The following is an 18,369-nucleotide window of genomic DNA, read 5'->3' on the forward strand; positions in this document are numbered from 1 at the left end:
GTTATATAAATATTATAGAATTCAATTTCAAAATGTCTATTTTATAAAATATATATAAAAATTGATTGGTTTTAATGAAAAGTATAAATGAGATTTCCAATGATAGTAGACCACTTCTAAATCCCTCTCCAATTAAGAATCAATTTAATTTGGTAATATTTCATGAATTCTGACTTAGATGATTTTGACCTTGATAAAATCACTTAACCTCCCTTGGTTTCAGTTTCCACACTTGTGAAATGGGGATGATTTTAGCATTTATCTCATTTAATTGTTGGAAGATCAAAGTTTTTAGCTTTTGTGTTTCCAATTTTTAATTTTTAAATAGCTACTTCTCTTCACTTTTCCCTTCCCCAGCATGAAAGGATGCTATTCTATAAATTCTTTGGAAAGTTACTAAACATTTTGACAATAAGCATCATTTCCACAAAATAGCATTGTAACCAGGAGTAGTGAACAGATAATAAAAGCATCTACAACTTCATCTAAAAATGAATTAAATTATATTTGATTAGATACATATTTTGGAGTCCTAATCATGTTGTGTTATGTAATATAATTGGTACAGTTGTATTTTTAAAGTTTTCTTTTATTCCCAATATTGAAAATACAATCTCAGAAAATATTAGAAAATTATTTCCCTCAAGACTTAAAGCTTTGAAGTGTCCTGACTTAATTCTCTTATATGGATTATATATTATTGGTTGTTGCACAAATGATACAGTCTTAAATGATTAGATTAGGGGAAAACAATGTGAAATTTGAAGATCTTAGGGAACCATTCTTTTGAAATTTGAGAAAAGATTATTAAGAAAAATTTTATTACCTTCCTTAGTACTATTAAAGATTTCCAAATATTTTCAAATAGCGAGTGAACAAATAAGGAAAGAATGATTTTGAAAGTAGAGAAGGAAAGGGACCCTTGCTATTTGGCACAAATTGATTAAAATTGCTTGAAACACAAAAGTTCAACCCTATTTGTAGTATACCAAAAGATAACTAAAACCCTACATATTGTGATTTCATATCCAGAGAAAATGTGTCATATTTTCTTTTGTTACACAAAGAAGGAAAATAAGTAGGAAATAATTATGTGACATAAGCTTGTTTGTTTCTCCTCCAGCGGGAGTTCTTTGAACGTCTCTACATCTTGTACACTGTTGGATATTCCATCTCCTTCAGTTCCCTAGCTGTAGCTATTTTCATCATTGGTTATTTCCGGTGAGCAGATCAGTCATGATTCCCTTTTTCTCATTTTCCTCTGTACAGTGAGAGAGGTCTTGTTTCCCATCCACAGAAGACATAAAGGTCCCAGGACCTTCCATGTTGAAATGCATTTATTCCACATTTGTATTTCATGTATTCAACCTTCCATTGTTCCATTATTCAATTTTGGCAAAGCTCTTATCACATAAGCAAGTTGGTGAATTTTTCAAAAATCACAACGGATCAAAGCAGAATAAATCCCAGAAGCCAATGGATCAACATTACAATTCATTTGTTTGCCAAAGATAGCTGTGTGAGTGATAAAAGATATATTTGTGGCTTACTGGCTCATTTCACTTATCATAAATTTACTCTGATGCCTATGAATAAAGTTGTCTCCTGTATATACATAAAGGAAAGAAGAACGTAAGAGCACACCAGGAATTTGGTATCTTTTACTATAGTACTTCAAGAAAGTGGTTTCATTAGTACAAAAGATCACCATCATTCCATTATTTTGTACAAGTCCTGCAGCCAAAACATAATCACTCTGATGCCAACTTTGAAATGAGCCTTGCTAAGCCTTCCTGGCTGGTCCTCTGATGACTTGCAGAAATCTCATCTCACCAAGCCTGAATGTCTTGGATGGACCTCTACTGGTAGAGATGTGAGGAACTCACTAAGCTAAGCATCAGAGAAGGACTTCAGCTCTTATAATAACTAAATTCTAGGGCTTTGTAATAATGGAAGTGAGAAATTATTATTTTCCCCATAATATTTTTTTACTATTTAAAGAATCACTCCTCAATCAATCTCTTAAATAATCCTTAACTATTTCAGTGAATGAAATTTCCTGGAGGACAGAGGCCACTTTTTGTTTTATCTTTGGATTCCTCACATCTAGCACAATGCTATACACCAAAAAGAAGCTACATTCCTCAAGTACTACTATCAGAGCATTTTCTTTTGGGAATAGGATATTAACTTTCCACAAAACACAAAGAAATTAACTTCAAACCAACTAGCATTTAGTACCTTCTACATATGAACCAAAAAACAATTCATCAACCTACTCTAACTATTTTTAGTACTGCATATGCCAAGGAAAGAGGGATGATAATTGTCATATACCATCTTTAGAAACAAGTTCAGGGGGCAGCTGGATGACTCAGTGGATTGAGAGTCAGGTCTAGAGATGGGAGGTATCTGGGTTCAAATTTGGCCTCACACACTTCCCAGCTGTGTGACCCTGGGCAAGTCACTTGACCCCCATTGCCTAGCCCTTACCACTCTTCTGCCTTGGAGCCAATACACAGTATTAACTCCAAGACAGAAGGTAAGGGTTTTTTAAAAAAAAGAAACAAGTTTTTTATACATTATGTTATTATTTTGTATTGTTTCCAGATTTTCACTAATTCACTTGGTATGAGTCAAAAGTTTTTCCATGCCCCTCCATAATCTCCAAAGTCATCATTTCTTATTGCTCACTAAATTTCTATTATATTCATCTACTACAGCTCATTTATATATATATGACAAATAGTATATAACTACTTTGTTCTTAGCCCTTTAGTATTATGCTCTAAATATCTTGGTGTATATGAGATCTATATTTGACCTCCTTGAGGTTCACTTCTTTCACTGGGATCTCAGGGTAAAAGAATTTTATTAATCCTTTTAACATATTTCAAAATTGATTCCAGAATAATTAGACCAACTTGCAATTATTCTTTTTCAATGTAGATAATTTATTGACTATGTTGGGATAAACATGAGAGACTCAGTAATATTTAGTTCAGCTAATTTTGCATTGAACATGATAGAAAACGTTACTCATTTGATCTATGTGGTTTTGGTCACATGCTAATTTATTATTTTAAACATTAATTAGGTTTCAAATAACCCCTATTTTAGTAATGGCTCTATAGTCACACTTGGGATCACAGGTTAATGGATTTGCAAAAAGTTCCTTCTTTATTTAGATTCATGACATTTATATGTGTTCCTTTTTCTCCTTTCTGGTTCCCTTAATAATTCTCTCCAAATCTTTTCCTTCTCTGTTTCCTGTTCTCAGGAGGCTGCATTGCACCAGGAATTATATCCACATGCACTTATTTGTTTCTTTCATGCTGAGGGCTGCAAGCATCTTTATTAAGGATAAAGTGGTCCATGCTCGTGTGGGTGTAAAGGAACTTGAGTCCCTTATGATGGGTGACCCACAAAATATAATGGTGGCACCGCCAGTGGACAAATCACAATATGTAAGTATTGTCTGCTCATGAATGATTAGAACCCTTTTCAGAAAGAAAAAACAAGCACACATGACCATGACCACACAGAAGAGGACCCAAGAATGCCATCCACTGGGATGATGCTACTTGTCTTATCTTGTTTGCTTTGAAACCATTCCAGAGAAAACAAAGATAAGTAGATCTAGCACATTGTTCCCCATTATTGATCTCATTGCTTCTTCCTATTCCCTACTTTGATTTGTTCATTCATTGTTCATTTTTCTGTGTTTATTGGATGGGATTTTCAGTCAAGACACCTCATCTGGCAATTTAGATTGAATTACATTTTAGAATCTGATTCTCAGGATGGGTAGACGTTTTGATGTTAAACTTTACTATAACCTGGATATCAAACCACAGGAATTCTGAGGTGTAAGTTACTCTCTTGACAATCCTGCTCTTCACCTACAAGTGTTTCCCCTTTTACTTCCTTTGTTTCTATGTACATCTTCAAAATGGAGAAAATAAACCTTGTTTACAATAAATAGGTATAATTTTCAAATAATGAATTTGAGTTTTCCCAATTAATAGAGTAAAGTGCTCACCTGTGGACTCAGACAATTGGATTTTGGAAACAGTAGAGTATCCAGGAATATTTGAGTAATCTAGAGCTTAGAACAACAAGGATGTTATATGTATGTATGTATATATATATATATATATATATATATATATATATATATATATATATATATATAAATACCTGAGTTAAGCCACAAATCTGTTTGTTTCACCAGGTGAATCAGGTGAAAGGTTCTTTTTATCTTCAGAGTTTATCACAGCATCTGGCACAGGATAGGAACTTAAAAAATAAATGCTTGTTGACTTGATGATTTTTCAAACTTCTTATAAGAAATCTGCCCAAGATGAAACCTTGGTGATCTGGATTTTATTTATATCACTGCATAAAGTAATATAATAATAAAAGCAAAAAAATTCAGCCCTGAGGTTTGAGGTTATGAAGTGTCATATTGATGTTTAAGTTCAACTGTCTGGAGAAAGTAAAACTTTTCATTATTTTTAACAGGTGGGGTGCAAGATTGCTGTAGTGATGTTTATTTACTTCTTGGCCACAAACTACTATTGGATCCTAGTGGAAGGCCTGTATCTACACAGTCTCATCTTTGTGGCTTTCTTTTCGGATTCCAAATATCTTTGGGGCTTCACCTTGGTGGGCTGGGGTAAGACTTTTAGGTTTCATTTTTTTATCTGAACTTTAAGATTGAATAATTTTGATCATGATGCTTTTCTTTCTTTAGTAATCTAGTAATGGAAAGATAAATAGTTCAGCTATACTCCAACATGACATGATTTGAAGAGAAAGATCATAGTCATATTTGAGGGGATTAATAATAACCTTCCTCTGATTGATTGTTCTTTAAAATGAAATTTGCTACAGGATAAAGATAAAAGAAAACTTTAAAAAATTGCCTATCAGGACTTATAGCAGCTTCCCAAGATTATCAAAATAAAGCCACCCATTTCTTTTCTTAAATAATATATTTCACTTTTAAAAATGTGAAAGCAAAACACATTGCTACTCATGCTAATCATTAAAAAACCCTTAATAGAAAATTAGACCAATTAAGTGGCTCATTTTGCTCTAACACTTCACTTATAAAGATACTATAATAAGAGATAGAAATAAAATTCTAGTCCTAGAGGCAGCCTGTCTTTTTCTAAGAAACTCTCATGTCTTTCATTAGTAGTTAATGAAGTCAAAAATCATTTTTTATTACAACTAAGCCCATATAACCCCTGTGTTATATTTAATTTGTTCAAACAACTAATTGAAACTTTTAATAAGCATTCACTTGGAAGGACTCATAAAGAACTGGATTGTATCCTACCCTATTATGATGTTTTCCTTAAAATTCGAGATTGATTTTTTTAATGTTCTAAATGTTTTTTCTCATTCATTGGGGGGGGGGGGGTTTCCTGTTTTTCTTTGTAGTTGTTTTATGTGTGTATGTCTGGATGGTTTTCTTTTGGATTGCCTGATGTTACCTTCTAAGAAAGTTAGTCTTCATTCTGAGAAAGATTTTGAAAATGGAATTATTCATCCTAAAGTGGATATAAATGGTATTTATAAATTATAAAATGCAATGAACACACTAGAGGACATTGTATTTTAGCAACCTCCTTGCTGTTCAGGATATTCGCTATATTGAATGATCAGCTTTGTCCCTTGCTGCTTGGACATGGCCTTTGAGGATTTTCTATGGAAATGAAGAAAAGGCTTGATGATGTCATCAATGAAGTAAAGTCATCAGTAGAAACTTCAATAATAAAATGTAGTAATGGGTCTACATTTTTGTTTAAAAGGCAGGGTCTGGGAGAGACAGCTGCTGTTTAACTTGGCCAAGGGAGAGAAGGGGGGAGTAAGTCTGTAGTTCCCCCCTTCAGTCTCCCCTCAACTATGGCTATTCACCCAAACTTCCTTTTGACTTCCCTCTAATACTATGATAGATAGAGCTTCCATCCTCAGAGAGAGAAAAGTTACCCCCCCCCAAGCTGGAACTGTTTCCTCACCTACACTAGAACCAGTTGGGGAAGACAACAACTTTATTCTAACTTATCAATTGGGGATACAGGGAAATGACTGCATTAGAGGTTTGTGAGGAAAGAGGGGGAAAAGGTGACCCTATTTTAGCTATCCCTTCCTCCCTCCTCAAGTAGGGGAACTGTAAAAAATGGAGACTTGAATCCAGGACTTCAATCCCCAGGAGTCCTTGCTCACTTCCCAGAATTCCTTGTAACCTCGCCTGGGCTGAGAGGGAGATGGGGTATTTAACCTGGCTGTAAAGGTTATTAGCGCTCTTCTCCTCCTGTCTCCGCTAGCAAACAGATGTGTCTCATGATGGAAGTGAAATTTGGGTGGGCCTCATGGCCCACCTAGCACATGCTTCTCTTGCTTGTATTTTCTTTAACCCTTGACCTTTCATAAACCTCATAAAAATAATACTCCTTGCAGAGAGAAACTAATTTCTACCTCTATCAGTTTCCCCCAATTTTAATCTTTACAGAACCCAGGCCTTGGCAGCCTTAGGCCCTTGAGAGATTCAGACTTGGATGGCCCTCTTGGCCCCGCTGGGCACAATTCAAACCCAGAGCACCAGGAACTGTGAGGTGATCTTGTCAGCTGCTTTGTGTCTTCTCAAGCCTTCCACTTCACTTGGGAACTGGAGGGAAGGGTATCCAGTCAACAGGAGAAAGATGGAAGACTTTTCTTAGGAGCAAGTCTTGACCAGACCTTTTCCTCAGGCTGCCTCAGGAATGAGAGAGCTAACTGCCTCTTCCACAGAATCTCCTCCTCTCTCAAGTTTCCAGAATCTCTCCTGGGGCCCCTCCCTCATTGTGGCTGAGGCTCCAGCAATTTCCCAGACTGTAACTCCAGTTCTTGTGGTTGAAACCTCTATCACACTATCTATACCCTATCCCTGTAAGAAAGCTTTCAAAAGAGCAGGGAGGGAGGCGTCTAGCAAAACTAAGCACTGCCACAGTGCTAGCTCTCAAAGAATGGAAGAAGGTCCACTTTTGGCAAGGTCCAGCCTTGCTGTTGTTTTTATTGTTCATCTTTTCAGTCGTTCTTGATTCTTCATGACGTTACTTAAGATTTCCTTGGCAAAGACAGACTAGAGTGGTTTGTTATTTTTTTCTTCAGCCCATGTTGCCGATGAGGAAATGGAAGCAGAATTAATTGACTTGCCCAGGGTCACCAGCTTGTTTGAGGTCAGATTCAAACTCAGGAAGATGAATCTTCCTGACTCCAAGCCCAGATCTCTGGCCACTGTGGCTACCTAGCTGCCTGGTCAACTTTGGTCATGCTCATTATTTGGACATCAGTTTGGGTTTTTTTTTTGGTGGTTGTTCCTTCTATTTACATTTTTTGTACTTGCTGTTTATATTGCTTTCCTGGATTTGTTTGATTCACTTTGTATCATTTCATATAAGTCTTCTAATTCTCCTATAAATTCTTCATTTAAATTATTCTTATGGATCAATAACATTACAGAGGTAGCTTAGTGTAATAAAGTCCTTAGATGTAGAGTCAGTCAGATCCAAGTTCAAATCTTTCCTCATATATGTATTATCTGTATGACTCTAGATAAGTTATTTTACTTCGTGAAACCTCAGTTTACTCATTTAAAAGAATTTTTTATTAAATTATATTTATTTTTAAACCCTCACCTTCCATTTTAGAATAAAAACTATAAATTGGTTCTAAGGAAGAAGACTGGTGGGGACTAGGCAATGGGGATTAAGTGACTTGTCCAGAGTCACACAGCTAGGAAGTGTTTGAGGACAGATTTAAACCCAGGACCTCCTCCCATCTCTAGCCTGACTCTCAATCCACTGAGCCACCCATCTTCCCCCAGTTTACTCATTTGTAAATAAAGAGGTAAAAAAAAATATCAACTCTCTAAGACTGAGAATACATGTAAATCATTTTTAAACTTTAAGGTGCTATATAAGTATTATTATTATTATTATTATTATCAGCTGCCATGTACCACAATTTGTTTAGCCATTTCCCACTTGATGGGCATCTGCTTTGCTTCCATAGATAGCATTCCATCTACTGCCTTTGTGGAACTGGCTGTCCCAAATGTCTATAATGCATTCCCTTCTTACCTCTGTCTTACAGAGTCACCATCTTCCTTAAAATCACAGTGCAAGCACCTGCATCGTGAAAGCCTTCCTGATCCCACCTTTGTTAGTGCCCAAACTAGCTTGGATTCAACTAGTTTTATACATTCATATTTATATTTTTTTTTAATTTTTGCTGGATATATGTTATATACTTATCCCTTTCCCAATTATAATGTAAGTGCCTTACATGTAGGAGTGGCTTTAGCCTTTTTTGCTTCTATCCCCAGAATACAAAATACCTGGCAACTTCATCAATATTTGATTGATGTGGCAGAAACATTAAGCTGGCAAAAAAGAGTGCTTTCGTTAAATTATTAGTATTTTTAAGAGGGACATGGAGAGATGGGAAATGGGTCATTTTTATGTCAGTATATAATTTTGGTTGCCCCCAAGGCAGCTCTTTGATACATATTGCTCAGAAATTGCTGATCTACATGGATAGAAAAAGTTCATCATGAGTCTATACAAAATAATACGACAAATGCATATACCTGGTCCAGTTTATCTATGGTCTATATTTCATATAGAATTCCTTTCTAGCCATCAGCCTCATAGTCACAGAGTTGAAAGGAACATCTTGTCAAAGTCATAATGAAAAAGAACCTTTTCTATAACCTGCCTCAAAATTTTTGCATGGAGTTGTCATGTAAGGGATAGGAAGTCCTTGCCTCCTGAGGTAGCCTATTCTGATCCTGAGTATCTCCAACTCTTAGGAAAGCATATCTTAAATTGAACAGAAATCTGCCTCCCTGGAACCTCCATTCCTTGCTCCTAATAGAGTCCTCTGGGGACAAGTAGAGCAAGCTGAATTCTTTTTATATATGACAGGCCTTCAGATACTTGAAGATTTCTTTCATGTCCTTTTCTCCCTCCTCCCTCAAACTTCTGTTCTCTAGTTCCTACAACTAATCTTTTTTATGGAACCTAGCCACTTTATCATCAACCCTAGAAATTCTTCCAAACCTCTTCATTCCTCCTCAAACCTTCCGTGGCTTTCTTGTACCTTACCCTCTCAGCTGAAAACTTTGTCTTATATTTTACTTTAAAAAATGAGGCAATTTACTGAGCGATCTTTCTTCTTCCTTGCTTCTCATCTCACAACACCTGGATGCCTTCTGCCACAGTCTTCATCAGACTTGACCTTTTCGTAATATTTTACTTTAAAAATGAGTCAATTTACTGAGAGATCTTTCTTCTTCCTTCCTTCCTTCCTTCCCATCTCACAATACCTAGATGCCTTCTGCCACTATCTTTACCAGTTTTGAACTTTTTTGTAACCTCTACGAATCATCCTTTTCTCATAGATACCTTCTCTCTAAGTCATCACCTTTACTCTTTCCTGGTTCTCCTATCACTTCTCTGACTATTCCTAACCCTTCCTTACTCGGTCTTCACCCAAAACATATCTGCTAACCAGGAGAGTCCCCAGGGCTCTGTCCTGGGCATCTTGTCCAAAGACCTATTGAATATCTAGAACTAGATGTCATAGAGGTATCTTAAAATCCAAATGTTCAGAAAAATGTTATCTTTTTCTGTTATTCAAACTCTCTTCTATAAGGACAACATTTATATCAATTTATATATAGATAGATTAATATGTGGGGAAAATGTAATGTGTAACTCTCAAAACTTGTATGCATCATTAGAGTGGTAAGAAGAATCATGCATAGGGAAAGTTTGGGGCATCAAGATGATATGGAGAAGGGGGGGATAGAAAGGAAAAGGGAGGGGGGAATCATTGATGGTACTAAGATAAACTCCAAGAAATAGAAAAAAAAATAAATAGAAAAATATTTCTCACAAAAAGATACACATGGGAAGGGGAGGGGAAGAATTCTCCTATAAGAAGGAGAGGAAGAGAGTTTTTACTTAAACCTTACTCTCAGTGAAATCAACTCTGAGAGGGAAGAACATCCAGATCCATTGGGATCTTGAATTTTATCTTATCCAACAGGGTAAGGGAGACTGGGAAACCAAGGGGGGGAGGGGGAGAGGGAACACAAAAAAAGGAGGGAAGGAGAGGGACAAGGGAAAGGGAACAAAAAGGGAGGGGCTAGAAAGGGAAACATATCAAGGGAGGGGACTAGAGGGACTGATTTAAAGTAAATCACTGGCTTAAAAGGTTATAGCTAAAGAAGAAAGGTCAGAATTAGGGGAGGATTTCAAATGCCAAGGAGTCCACAAGTGACAATCATAACTTTGAACGTGAATGGGATGAACTCACACATAAAACGTAGATGAATAGCAGAATGGATTAGAATCCAAAACCCTACCATATGTTGTCTTCAAGAAACACACATGAGGTGGGTAGACACCCACAAGGTCAGAATTAAAGGATGGAGTAAGACCTTCTGGACCTCAACTGATAGAAAGAAGACAGGAGTGGCAATCATGATATCTGATAGAGTCAAAGTGAAAAGAGACCTGATCAAAAGGGATAGGGAAGGTAATTATATTTTGTTAAAAGGGACTTTAGATAATGAGGAAATATCACTAATCAGCATGTATGCACCAAATAGTATAGCACCCAAATTTCTAATGGAGAAACTAGGAGAATTTAAGGAGGAAATAGTAAAACCATATTAGTAGGAGATTTGAACCAACCCCTATCAAATTTAGATAAATCAAATCAAAAAATAAATAAGAAAGAGGTAAAAGAAGTGAATGAAATCTTAGAAAAATTAGAGTTAATAGACATATGGAGAAAAATAGGGACAAAAAGGAATACACCTTCTTCTCAGCACCACATGGCACATTCACAAAGATTGACCATACATTAGGTCACAGAAGCATGGCATAAAAATGCAGAAAAGCAGAAATAATAAATGCAGCCTTTTCAGATCATAAGGCAATAAAAATAATGACCAGTAAGGGTACATGGAGAACCAAATCAAAAATTAATTGGAAATTAAATAATATGATACTCCAAAATTGGTTAGATAACAAATCAGAGAAGCAATTAATAATTTTGAGGAAAATGATAATGGATAGACAGCATTTCAAACCTTATGGGATGTAGCCAAAGCAGTAATCAGAGGAAAATTCATATCCTTGAGTGCATATATTAACAATCTAAGGAGGGCAGAGATCAATAAATTGGAAATGCAAATAAAAAAACTTGAAAGAGAACAAATTAAAAACCCCCAGAAGAAAAACAAAGTAGAGATCCTAAAAATTAAGGGAGAAATTAATAAAAACGAAAGTGATAGAACTATTGAACTAATAAATAAAACTAGAAGTTGGTACTTTGAAAAAACAAAAAAATGACAAAGTACTGGTAAATCTAATTTTATAAAGGACAGAAGAGAAGCAAATTAACAGCAGCAAAAATGAAAAGGGGGACATCACCTCCGATGAAGAGGAAATAAAGGCAATCATTAAAAATTACTTTGCCCAATTATATGGCAATAAATACACCAATTTAGATGATATGGAGGAATATATACAAAAATACAAACTGCCTAGACTAACAGAAGAAGAAATAGTTTTCTTAAATAATCCCATATCAGAAAATGAAATCCAACAGGCCATCAAAGAACTCCCTAAGAAAAAATCCCCAGGGCCTGATGGATTCACCAGTGAATTCTATCAAACATTCAGAGAACAGTTAATCCCAATACTATACAAACTATTTGACATAATAAGCAAAGAGGGAGTTCTACCAAATTCCTTTTATGACACAAACATGGTACTGATTCCAAAACCAGGCAGGCCAAAAACAGAGAAAGAAAATTTTAGACCAATCTCCCTAATGAATATAGATGCAAAGATCTTAAATAGGATACTAGCAAAAAGACTCCAGCAAGTGATCAGAAGGGTCATCCACCATGATCAAGTAGGATTTATACCAGGGATGCAGGGCTGGTTCAATATTAGGAAAACCATCCACATAATTGACCATATCAACAAGCAAACCAACAATAATCACATGATTATTTCAATAGACGCAGAAAAAGCCTTTGCTAAAATATAACACCCATTCCTATTAAAAACACTAGAAAGCATAGGAATAGAAGGGTCGTTCCTAAAAACAATAAACAGTATATATCTAAAACCATCAGCTAATATCATCTGCAATGGGGATAAATTAGATGCATTCTCAATAAGATCAGGAGTGAAATAAGGATGCCCATTATCACCTCTATTATTTGACATTGTACTAGAAACACTAGCAGTAGCATTTAGAGAAGAAAAAGAATTGAAGGCATCAAAATAGGCAAGGAGGAGACCAAGTTATTGGTCTTTGCAGATGACATGATGGTCTACTTAAAGAATCTTAGAGATTCAACCACAAAGCTAATTGAAATAATCAACAACTTTAGCAAAGTTGCAGGATACAAAATGAACCCACATAAGCCATCAGCATTTCTATATATTTCCAACACAGCTCAGCAGCAAGAACTAGAAAGAGAAATCCCATTCAAAATCACCCTAGACAAAATAAAATACTTAGGAATCGATCTCCAAAGACAAACACGGAAACTATATGAACACAACTACAAAACACTCTCCACACAACTAAAACTAGACTTGAGCAATTGGAAAAACATTAACTGCTCATGGGTAGGACGAGCCAATACAATAAAAATTACCATCCTACCCAAACTTATCTATCTATTTAGTGTCATACCCATTGAACTTCCAAAAAATTTCTTTATTGATTTAGAAAAAACCATAACAAAGTTCATTTGGAAGAACAAAGGATCAAGGATATCCAGGGAAATAATGGGAAAAAATACAAAGGAAGTTGGCCTTGCATTCCCAGATCTCAAACTATACTATAAAGCAGCGGTCATCAAAAGAATTTGGTACTGGCTAAGAGACAGAAAGGAGGATCAGTGGAATAGACTGGGGGCAAGTGACCTCAGCAAGACAGTATATGATAAACCCAAAGATCCCAGCTTTTGGGACAAAAGTCCACTATTTGATAAAAACTGCTAGGAAAATTGGAAGACAGTGTGGGAGAGATTAGGTTTGGATCAACACCTCACACCCTACACCAAGATAAATTCAAAATGGGTGAATGACTTGAACATAAAGAAGGAAACTATAAGTAAATTAGGCGAACACAGAATAGTATTCATGTCAGACCTTTGGGAAGGGAAAGACTTTAAAACCAAGCAAGACATAGAAAGAATCACAAAATGTAAAATAAATAATTTTGACTACATCAACTTAAAAAGCTTTTGTACAAACAAAACCAATGTAACTAAAATCAGAAGGGAAGCAACAAATTGGGAAACAATCTTCATAAAAACTTATTTTTTTATTTTTTTATTTTTTTTTAAATTTTAATATTATTTTATTTGGTCGTTTTCATACATTATTCACTGGAAACAAAGATTGTTTTCTTTTCCTCCCCTCCCCTTCCTCCCCCTCCCCCCGCCTTTCCCTCTCCCATAGCCGACGCATGATTCCACTCGTTGTCACATGTGTTCTTGACTCGAACCCATTTCCCTGTTGTTGGAGTTTGCATTATAGTGTTCATTTAGAGTCTCTCCTCAGTCTTATCTCCTCCAACCCTGTAGTCAAGCAGTTGCTTTTCAGCGGTGTTTTTACTCCCACAGTTTATCCTTTGCTTGTGGGTAGTATTTTTTTTTAGATCCCTGCAGATTGTTCAGGGATTGCATTGATACTAATGGAGAAGTCCATCACCTTCGATTGTACCACAATGTATCAGTCTCTGTGTACAATGTTTTCCTGGTTCTGCTCCTCTCGCTCTGCATTACTTCCTGGAGGTTGTTCCAGTCTCCATGGAACTTCTCCACTTTATTATTCCTTTTAGCACAATAGTATTCCATCACCAACATATACCACAATTTGTTCAGCCATTCCCCAATTGAAGGGCATCCCCTCATTTTCCAATTTTTGGCCACCACAAAGAGCGCAGCTATGAATATTTTTGTACAAGTCTTTTTGTCCATTATCTCTTTGGGGTACAAGCCCAGCAGTGCTATGGCTGGATCAAAGGGCAGACAGTCTTTTATCGCCCTTTGGACATAGTTCCAAATTGCCCTCCAGAATGGTTGGATCAATTCACAACTCCACCAGCAATGAATCAATGTCCCCACTTTGCCACATCCCCTCCAGCATTCATTACTTTGCATAGCTGTCATGTTAGCCAAACTGCTAGGTGTGAGATGATACCTCAGAGTTGTTTTGATTTGCATCTCTCTGATTATAAGAGATGTAGAGCACTTTTTCATGTGCTTATTAATAGTTTTGATTTCTTTGGCTGAGAATTGCCTGTTCATGTCCCTTGCCCATTTGTCAATTGGAGAATGGCTTGATTTTTTGTACAATTGATTTAGTTCTTTATAAATTTTAGTAATTAAACCCTTGTCAGAGGTTTTTATGAAGATTGTTTCCCAATTTGTTGCTACCCTTCTGATTTTGGTTACATTGGTTTTGTTTGTACAAAAACTTTTTAATTTGATGTAATCCAGATTATTTATTTTGCATTTTGTAACTCTTTCTAATTCTTGCTTGGTTTTGAAGTATTTCCCTTCCCAAAGGTCTGACATGTATACTATTCTGTGTTCGCCTAATTTTCTTATAGTTTCCTTCTTTATGTTCAAGTCATTCATCCATTTTGAATTTATCTTGGTGTAGGGTGTGAGGTGTTGATCTAAGCCTAATCTTTCCCACACTGTCCTCCAATTTTCCCAACAGTTTTTATGAAATAGTGGATTTTTGTCCCAAAAGCTGGGATCTTTGGGTTTGTCATATACTGTCTTGCTGAGGTTGCTTGCCCCCAGTCTATTCCACTGATCCTCCTTTCTGTCTCTTAGCCAGTACCAAATTGTTTTGATGACCGCTGCTTTATAATATAGTCTGAGATCTGGGACTGCAAGACCCCCTTCCTTTGTGTTTTTTTTTCATTAATTCCCTGGATATCCTTGATCTTTTGTTCTTCCAAATGAACTTTGTTATGTTTTTTTCTAAATCAGTAAAAAAAAATTTTGGAAGTTCCATGGGTATGGCACTAAATAGATAGATGAGTTTGGGTAGGATGGTCATTTTTATTATATTGGCTCGTCCTACCCATGAGCAGTTAATGTTCTTCCAATTGTTCAAGTCTAGTTTTAGTTGTGTGGAAAGTGTTTTGTAGTTGTGTTCATATAGATCCTGTGTTTGTCTCGGGAGATAGATTCCTAAGTATTTTATTTTGTCTTGGGTAATTTTGAATGGGATTTCTCTTTCTAGTTCTTGCTGCTGAGCTGTGTTGGAATTATATAGAAATGCTGATGACTTATGTGGGTTTATTTTGTATCCTGCAACTTTGCTAAAGTTGTTGATTATTTCAATTAGCTTTTTGGTTGAGTCTCTAGGATTCTTTAAGTAGACCATCATGTCATCTGCAAAGAGTGATAATTTGGTCTCCTCCTTGCCTATTTTGATGCCTTCAATTTCTTTTTCTTCTCTAATTGCTACTGCTAGTGTTTCTAATACAATGTCAAATAATAGAGGTGATAATGGGCATCCTTGTTTCACTCCTGATCTTAATGGGAATGGATTTAGTTTATCCCCATTGCAGATGATATTAGCTGATGGTTTTAGATATATACTGTTTATTATTTTTAGGAATGACCCTTCTATTCCTATGCTTTCTAGTGTTTTTAGTAGGAATGGGTGTTGTATTTTATCAAAGGCTTTTTCTGCATCTATTGAGATAATCATGTGATTCTTGTTGGTTTGCTTGTTGATGTGGTCAATTATGTGGATAGTTTTCCTAATGTTGAACCAGCCCTGCATCCCTGGTATGAATCCTACTTGATCATGGTGGATGACCCTTCTAATCACTTGCTGGAGTCTTTTTGCTAGTATCCTATTTAAGATTTTTGCATCTATATTCATTAGGGAGATTGGCCTATAGTTTTCTTTCTCTGTTTTTGGCCTGCCTGGCTTTGGAATTAGTACCATGCTTGTGTCATAAAAGGAGTTTGGCAGGACTCCCTCTTTGCTTATTATGTCAAATAGTTTGTATAATATTGGGGTTAACTGTTCTCTGAATGTTTGATAGAATTCACTGGTGAATCCATCAGGCCCTGGGGATTTTTTCTTAGGCAGTTCTTTGATGGCTTGATGGATTTCAATTTCTGATATGGGATTATTTAAGAAAACTATTTCTTCTTCTGTTAGTCTAGGCAATTTATATTTTTGTAAATATTCATCCATATCACCTAGGTTGGTATATTTATTGCCATATAGTTGGGCAAAGTAGTTTTTAATGATTGCCTTAATTTCCTCTTCATTTGAGGTGAGATCCCCCTTTTCATCCTTGATGCTATTAATTTGCCTTTCTTCTTTCCTTTTTTTAATTAAATTAACCAGTACTTTGTCTATTTTGTCTGTTTTTTCAAAGTACCAGCTTCTAGTCTTGTTTATTAGCTCAATAGTTCTGTCACTTTCTATTTTATTAATTTCTCCCTTAATTTTTAGGATCTCTAGTATGGTTTTCTTCTGGGGGTTTTTAATTTGTTCATTCTCAAGTTTTTTTATTAGCATTTCCAATTCCTTGGTCTCTGTCCTCCCTAATTTGTTAATATATGCACTCAGGGATATGAATTTTCCTCTAAGTACTGCCTTGGCTGCATCCCATAAGGTTTGAAAGGATGTTTTGCCGTTGTCATTTTCTTCAACGAAATTGTTAATTGTTTCTATGATTTCTTCTCTAACTATCCGATTTTGGAGTATCATGTTATTTAATTTCCAATTAATTTTTGATTTGGGTCTCCATGTACCCTTGCCGATCAATATTTTAATTGCCTTGTGATCTGAAAAGGCTGCAGTTAATATTTCTGCTTTTCTGCATTTAAGTGCCATGTTTCTATGACCTAGTGTATGATCTATTTTTGTGAATGTGCCATGTGGTGCTGAAAAGAAGGTGTATTCTTTTTTGTCCCTATTTATTTTTCTCCATATGTCTATTGATTCTATTTTTTCTAAGATTTCATTCACCTCTTTTACCTCTTTCTTATTTATTTTTTGATTTGATTTATCTAAATTTGATAGTGGTTGGTTCAAGTCTCCCACTAATATGGTTTTACTGTCTAATTCCTCCTTCAATTCTCCTAGTTTCTCTATTAAAAATTTGGATGCTATACCATTTGGTGCATACATGTTGATTAGTGATATTTCCTCATTGTCTATACTTCCTTTTAGCAGAATATATTTACCTTCCCTGTCCCTTTTGATCAGGTCTATTTGTACTTTGGCTTTGTCAGATATCATGATTGCAACTCCTGCCTTCTTTCTATCGGTTGAGGCCCAAAAGGTCTTACTCCAACCTTTAATTCTAACCTTGTGAGTGTCAACCCGTCTCATATGTGTTTCTTGAAGACAACATATGGTAGGGTTTTGTGTTCTAATCCAATCTGCTATTTGTCTGCGTTTTATGGGTGAGTTCATCCCATTCACGTTCAAAGTTATGATTGTTATTTGTGGATTCCCTGGCATTTTGATGTCTTCCCCTAGTTCTGACCTTTCTTCTTTAGCTTTCTCCTTTTGAACCAGTGATTTACTTTAGGTCAGTCCCCCTAGTCCCCTCCCTTGAGATGCTTCCCTTTCTAGCCCCTCCCTTTTTATGCTCCCTTCCCCTCCCCCCTCTCCTTCCCTCCCTTTTTGTACTCCCTCCCCCCCCTCCTTAATTTTCCTTTCTTTCTTGCCCTAATGGATAAGATAGAATTTAGGATCCCACTGGATCTAGATGTTCTTCCCTCTCAGATTTGATTTCACTGAGAGTAAGGTTTAAGTAATTCCACTTCACGCTCTCTTCCTCTCCTTCTCATATGAGAGTTCTTCCCCTCCCCTTCCCATGTGTATCTTTATATGGGAAAGTTTATTCTATTGATTCCCCCCCTATTTCTTGAAGTTAATCTTAGTATTATCACGGTTCCCCCCTCCCTTTTCCTTTTTTTGCCCCAACTTTCCCAAAATCTTCTTAATGCCCCAGTCTTTCCCTATGCATGTTTCTTCTAACTACTCTTATGATGATACAATTTATAAGAGTTCCACAAAACATTTTCCCCACATATTAATATATATAATTAGATGTAAATGTAGTCCTTATAGAAGGGAGTTTGACTTAAAGAGAAAGATAAGATTTATCTCCTTTTCCCTTTCTTTCATATTTACCTTTTCATGTTTCTCTTGCTTTCTGTGCTTGGATATCGAACTTTCCACAGAGCTCTGGTCTTTTCTTAGCAAATGCTTGGAA

The 18,369-nt window shown here is 35.9% G+C and overlaps 1 protein-coding gene across 4 annotated transcripts in view; it reads left to right on the forward strand.

Annotated features, from left to right (window-relative positions):
- Positions 1–18,369, forward strand: part of PTH2R (parathyroid hormone 2 receptor) — a 153,563-nt gene that overhangs the window by 47,771 nt on the left and 87,423 nt on the right. For all 4 annotated transcript variants that reach the window (XM_056807773.1, XM_007501827.3, XM_007501826.3 and 1 more), the window contains 3 exons: positions 1,124–1,221; positions 3,281–3,467; positions 4,525–4,678. In XM_056807773.1, the coding sequence (XP_056663751.1) occupies positions 1,124–1,221; positions 3,281–3,467; positions 4,525–4,678 (439 nt within the window). The remainder of the gene's footprint in view (positions 1–1,123; positions 1,222–3,280; positions 3,468–4,524; positions 4,679–18,369) is intronic.

This window comes from Monodelphis domestica, chromosome 8, assembly GCF_027887165.1.
Source record: "Monodelphis domestica isolate mMonDom1 chromosome 8, mMonDom1.pri, whole genome shotgun sequence".
Lineage (NCBI taxonomy): Eukaryota > Metazoa > Chordata > Mammalia > Didelphimorphia > Didelphidae > Monodelphis > Monodelphis domestica.